Here is a 6,984-nt window from a genome sequence, read left to right as displayed (position 1 = left end):
TTCGACTTGTCATGCCATAAATATGTATGTATTGCCAAGAGATGATCAAGAGAACAAGCTAGAAGGCAGTGATGGACAGCTGATATAGTGATAGACAAGCTGATTCAATGGCCGCACATGTGGAAAATCCAGTTATACAACTGTTTTCATGGACTAGCTAGCTCCTCCAACTCTTTTACGGAACCTATCTACTCTTATACCGCCTTTCTAAAGATTCCTATGGATCTGATATTGAAGTAGTACGTGTTGGTATAATCTAGTAGTATAGCTAGCTTTTACATGCGATGATGCTGCAGTATGCAATCCTTAATCTTGATCTGCTTAATCCTTCGACGAAATTATGCTTAGACTGTGATCCTCCAAAAATATTGTCAAATGTATGTCTTTTTCCAGTATAATTCGAGTTTTTCTTGGAGACTATTTGATGTGCACTAAGATCGTATTGTTCTTGTTTATATATATTTCTTGTCCCTTCAAAGTGGGTGGGGGTGATTAAGAACGTAACTGTGAGGTTGTGGCATTTTTTTTCTATATACTTGAATAACGTACAGGACTTAGAATGTTGGGGCAGAACGGAACAGGAATGACATAAGTAAGGAAGAGGTTGGGAGTTGGGACTCATTTGTAGTGCAAAAATGTTGTGATCATTATAAATAAGCATGAATTAATTAACCTAGATAAAGTTCTGTAATTTGGGGCAAGATGACTAGTTCTTTATAGAATTTGCGCTGATGTTCTCGTTCAGATTTTGCTTACGGTTTATGCCATTAAATGGAACGGTACCCAAATGTTCCTCAAAATATAGCATGCATCATGCATGCATGTCCTGTGTCTTCAGTTCGTAAAGTATTCATGTGTGATCCTCCTCAAAATGAAGAAACTGTCCTGATGCCAGCATATAGTACTGGAGGGACAATTGCTGCTAGATTTCCCCCTCGACGTATGCAAGTAATTTCTGCACTCCAAAATTTAAGATGCGCATGCAGTATGAAATTTAACTTTGAAGAACAGTTAAGCAATTAATATGTGAATTGTCCAAACATGTCACTATTTGAAAAATGCGTTTGCACATGAATTAAGTGATACAATTCTTACACAATATATATCAAATTTTATTAGATTAATTGTTGGCCAAAGTTGAACCGTAAGCCCTTGCACATCATACATTTCTGGTCGGAGGGAGTACAATCTACCAATTAGCTTACCTAATTAATATGAGTGACCCGGTTGTATTTAATTTGTGTAAACACCATTGATGATCTGTTAGCTCTTAAAGATGTCTATGTCTATTTCTGCATATTATGTCCACACAGTTTACTTTGCGAGTATGATTATAAGCCGTACCACTACCGTTGGAAGGCAACCATAAAGTGCAATTTGCTGTTGGTGCTTTAAGAACTAAAGAGAATGTCAACTAAGTTGATCAAAGTTCTTTCCAGAAATTAAAGTAATACATATTCTATGAAGTGTTTTTTCCGCTTTTAGTGCATTGACAGAGGAGCTACACATTGAAACAAGGCATTGACATGGAAAGTACTCCATCAGAAGAAGCTTAAACTTAATCTATTATGCTTGCAAATGATAGGCCCAATCAGCACATATGTTCTTTACAGCGATGAAAAACGCATAACTTTTTGTCATGTGCTTTCCTCTTTTTAGTTCATATGAATCATTATAGGACATCTGGTAATCTATACCTGAGAAGATATGTTCACCCTCAGACTGTCAATATTTTGGATAAAAAGGCTAACAATGATCAGGAAAAAAAAAGTCAGATTTTACGCAACTTCAACTAAGATTGTTCCAGCAGCTACCTAATGGGACATGGCATGTATGGATTAGAGTTCAGATTAGGGTATGTATACTGCTCCAAATGGTCTGATGCAGCATGTAAATATTGGAGTTCCAGTTTGTGTTGGTATAATAGCAACCGGAACAGGCAAAAGAGTGCTAGGCACAATTATGTGTAACGGTGCTCGGTGGTCGGTTACGGAGGGCACGGTCGGCGCAATCCTGCATATTTCCCTTGTGATGATCATCGTCAAAGTGGAGCTGTCGGGTGTTCACGTGTATGGCCTTCTGTTGGCATGTGCCGTCATGGTTTCCGTGCAGCTGTTTGTAGCTCAGTGATCCCATGTCGGTGGCCAGGTTCACCGGTGGTACACATGTTATGTTGGTTGGATTGTATCGGTTTTAGCCCGGTTTTCCGTCAATTAACCAGGCAATTCTCACTCCTTCTTAATCAATGAAATTGACAAGTCATTTGCCTCGTTTCAAAAAAAAATCTTGGTTCTAACTAATCGCCTGATTGTTCGTTCCTAAGAAAAGGAGAGTGTTAATTAGTTGTGTAGTTCCAACTACGTGGCTTGTAACGTTCTACTAATTGGAGCGTTCTATAAAGCTACTTTATTCAAAAAGATTGAGTGCATATCACCTCTTACCATGGAAGATTGACTCTGCAGCACATTTATCTCATTTATCAGAAATTACTCTGCAACTGCAAGCAAATTTGTTTCAGTATTTTTCCTTTTATAAAGTTTTGCCAAATGAGATAAATGTGGAGGCCTACTGTAGGAGTAGCTACTAGTCTCATGTGGAGCGGTGAGTCAGATGCCACATGTGTGACACATTCCTCAAGATGCATCTCACCCAGTAGATGGGTGCGGCGATCTCGTTAAGCCTGACTGCCACACCCGAGTAAGACCTCCTCCCCATATCCGAGCTAGGTATTTCGAAGCGAAAGTGGAAGCAACGGTGATTTGTCCTCCGATGAAGAGGCGGTGGTGGTGCTGGAGCAACCCTAACTAGAAGCCTACATGACACTTGCTAGCGGGAGGGGTGAGAAGGTACTATCTTACCACGTGTGTGTTCTTCCTCTGGCGACCATTGGCGATCACCCGCGCGTAGTGGCCTTCGGCCCGCCCTGGTGTTACCCATGATATATCCCTATACTTACACGTAGCAAAATGAAGAATATGGCGAGTGACTCGGGCCAAGTCGCGCTGAACCAGGTTGCCCGACCCCGTGTGCCGCATCAGACTGCCTCACAATAGATGCACTGAACTAGAGAGGCTCATTGATTTTGCCACTTAGGGCTAGTATGGGAACCCCCGATAGAACAGTACAGAACTTGAAAATAGGTAAAATTTGAACAAAGAGGATTTTTTTTTGTTAAATGAGCTAAAAGTGCGGAAACATGATTTGGAAGACGGGCTCCGAATTACTTTTTATGCCACCAAAAAAATCTGAAAAAAATATACAAGTACATGTGTTGTTTGTGCTTATGAATTTGCATCAATATATATTTTCATATGTCGTCTATATAAAAAGGATATGCGCATAAAACAAAATGGGGCTACTTTTGTTATATTTGGACCCAAAAATTGTGATATCCTCGCCTCAGCTGACCCGCTAGTGCAATGGCCCAGTAGTGCGCTCTTTCGTTCCTTCGTTCTGTTCCGTATTTTTATGTATTTTTTCTTATTTGGAAATATTCTATTTTTTAATCAGCATGTTCTTATTTTTTTTAAAGTTCACTGCACATTAAAATAATGTAAAACTATTTTTTTGCAATTTCTAAAAAACGATCTTGGTATTTAAAAAATGCTTCCACATTTAAATTTTGTTCTTGGTGTTTTTAAAAATGATCATGGAATTCTTTTTTCCGTAATTTGTAAAAATGTTCATACCATTCAGAACACTTTTCATGGTAGGAAAAATGTTCATGAATTTTAACAATATGTTCCGTGACATTTTAGAAAATGTTTAGGAGAACTAAAAGTTGGTCATGCAATTTTCAAAAAATGCTCGTAACTCATAAAAACTGTTCTAACATTCACAAATGTTTGCATGTCTAAACAAATCATGTAATTTTTGAAAAATGTTCAAAGTGTGCTTAAAAATGTTCGCCGGGTATTTTAATAATGTTGAATGTGTATGTAAGAAATCTGGGATCTGTATACAAAAAATGTTCAACGTGAACTCAAAAAATGTTGACATATATTCTTGGAAAAATGAAAAATAGAAAATAGAAAAAATAAAAGCAAATGAAAAACCTATGAAATCTGGTAGAGACAAACACTAAAAAAACCCGCCTTGAATCGTCCCAAAACCAGGCAGAAGGTTCGATGAACATGTCCTTAGAGGCTTTCCAAAACCGCTTCTTGGGCCAACTCACTTCAGTGTTTCAGGAGGCTCTCCTATAGGCGAGGCTATCATATGTATCACAGTAAGCGATATATATTTTCTGTGCAAAATTGACCCTAAATAAATGGTAAAAATTGGAATTCACTAAAAAAAAAGGTTAATAGTTTTTTTTACTAGGGACGTCAGGGCAACTTCAACACGGTTCTTTGAAACAACCCCAAATGTTTGGACCGCGTGGACCACACACTTTTCACCATCCAACGCCGTGTACCAAATCCGTTCGGATGTCCAAAATCCCACAAACGGCACATAAACTTGTGGGAGGTTTGGGGAGTACAGAATGCCACAGATACGTCGACTCAGCCTCAAACCCACCAGAAACCTACCTTCGCTCCTCCTTCATTCTCTCCCATCTTTTTATTGGACAAAGAGCGAACATTTGATGGATATGGTCGGATGGTCGGCTCTCGTACCGCTGTGCACGGACACATTTGGACGTGTTTATGGACTTGATGCTATCCGTTCCGTGAACCCGTTGGAGTTGCCCTTAAGAGGTACTCCCTCCGTCTCATAATATAAGAGTGTTTTTGACACTAGTGCTATTGGAAGGAGAACAAAGAGTAGAGTTTACTGTGCCAGGCCGACTATTCCTCTTCATGAATGTTGCTGGATTAGAGCCTGCTAGGCAGAAATGAAGCCCAAGAAGCACCCCCGTGTCACTCCACTGCAACCTCAAAAAAAAAAAAAACAGAAAAAATTCCAGCACAAGCGTAACCTCAAGCAAAACATGTCTGGATGCTGAAATTTCGCCGAACACCATCTTAGCTTCTACAGTTATTCAGACAGACTCGCTGTAACAAAAGGAATTTCGAACAAGTTCACACGTAACAATCGAGGCCCGATCGAGTTGCAAAGTTGGAAATTATGGGTTCGTCTTGAGCCCCAAACAACACAAGACCGATTGATGCCTTTACAGCCGAGACCGGCAAGAGTTGAACCAACTCAAGCGAACGCGCGTTGCAAAGGAGAAACTTTTCGTGGCACATGTCTCAGGTTTCTCAGGGGAACGAACGAGGAACGAGTGAATCAATCATCTGGGGGTTAGTAGCTGCCTTCCTCCTGCTCGCCGTAGCCGCAGTACATCTCGGCGCCGTGCAGCGACGAGCCGTCGGAGCGCTGGTGGGCGCCGCTGTAGCAGCCGGAGCTGCTCTGCGTGGACGTCATGGACTGGTGGTCGTGCTGATCCGCGGCGGCGGCCACCTGCCACGCCTGCTGCTGCAGCTGCTGCTGGAGCAGCGGGTGCATCGCCGTCGCCGCCCCCAGCTGCGCCTGCGTCCTGGCGTGCGCCACCTGCGCCTGCAGCGCCACAACCTGCTGCTGCAGCGCGAAGATGTGGGCGACGCAGCCGTAGACGGGGTCGCGCAGCCGGGCCTGCGCCTCGTAGGTCACTGTGGCGGCCGCCTCGCTCCGGTCGCCGGGGGCCACCTGCTGCAGCAGCTTGGCCGCGTTGCTGGCCCCGAACACCTTGTGGATGGCCGCGAACTGCGACGCGCCGTCCTCGGCGCAGAAGTAGGGCGCGAACACGCACTCCGCCGCGCACCGGCGCCGCAGGAACTTGCACGCCCCGCACGGCGACCCCGTCGTCGTCACGCCCGCGCCGGCCATCGTCGTCGCCGTAGTCGGAATTATAGCCCGATCGTTCGATCGCTCGCCTGGCTAGCTAGCTTGTGATCGAGCTCTGACTTCTAAGAGGGCGCTTTCAGTTAGCTGCACACGCACGAGACTGGAGTTTTATAGGTCGACTAGGGGTAGAGGAGGTGACGCGAAGACATGGGTTGCGAGGGGACAGGGCCGGAGAAGAATGCGCATGATGTACAGGAGGGCGAGGGGCTCGTGTGTGCGGTTCGGGGACACCAGCTACTTGAATAGTGCCATTAAACTTGTGCCAAGAGAAAGAAGAAGAAATGCACATGTGTGCCTTGCGTACTGTTTATTTGCATGATTGACGGCTCACACATTTCGCAAGGAACAGAGATAACTGGTGTCAGACGGGTACTGATCGTAGACGAACTCGCTATGCTTGTATCCCCTTGATGCGACGTTACGACTCAATAAGACTTACATTTATCAAAAAAGATGAAAAATCATTATAGGACTAGAGCACTGAAATGTCTTTTTACTAGAAATCTTTAGGTAACAACTGGCATCGAAATTAGCACCACTGGATTTGAGGGTTCAGGCTGATACTTTTCGGGGAGAAACACACTGCACTGTCAGTGCTCAGTACCAGTGTCAACGCATAAGCTTGACTTGTAGTAGTAATTCGACTTTGAGGGCCTCAAACAACTGTTGCAAGATTTCAGACGACATGTGCTCACGTTGAAACGGAGGAGGTTGCGTGTGATAGGATGTGTTAGCTGGGACGTAGAAGAAAAAAGAAGAAGAAAGAAACAAAGAGCAGCCATGCATGACGCCTTTTGTCGCCGGATGCCGCTCACTTTCAGGGAAGGAGGAGTGGTGAGAGGCTGGGCTGGGACTCTGCCTTTTCTTTTTCTGTTTCGTGTCTGTTGCTCCGGTTTGTTTATTGCTTCGCCTTCTGTCCGGTACACCGATGCTTGTCCAGTTGCGCAAAATCCCCGGGCCTTACCCACACACGTCACATCGCCCAGTCGGTAACAGGCTCAACTATATGTTCAGCCACAGATGCCTCTTTCTTTCATATTTAGGGGCGCCCTAGGCGTCGGCCGGATGGAGGCAACACCCGATTAGCTATCTTTGGCGCCCTCAAATTTCATTTGAAATCAAAACTTGAACCATCTGATTCTTGCTACATGAAAT

General features: G+C 43.9%; 1 protein-coding gene across 1 annotated transcript; it reads right to left on the bottom strand.

The window, feature by feature from the left end:
- Positions 1-4,922: 4,922 nt before the first annotated feature.
- Positions 4,923-6,578, bottom strand: LOC109783666 (LOB domain-containing protein 29). Its single transcript, XM_020342261.3, has one exon. It carries the CDS (start codon positions 5,809-5,811, stop codon positions 5,248-5,250), a length of 564 nt encoding a protein of 187 aa, XP_020197850.1. The 5' UTR covers positions 5,812-6,578; the 3' UTR covers positions 4,923-5,247.
- Positions 6,579-6,984: the final 406 nt, after the last annotated feature.

Source organism: Aegilops tauschii, chromosome 4 (genome assembly GCF_002575655.3).
Source record: "Aegilops tauschii subsp. strangulata cultivar AL8/78 chromosome 4, Aet v6.0, whole genome shotgun sequence".
NCBI lineage: Eukaryota > Viridiplantae > Streptophyta > Magnoliopsida > Poales > Poaceae > Aegilops > Aegilops tauschii.
This window is presented reverse-complemented; position numbering and strand designations above follow the sequence as displayed.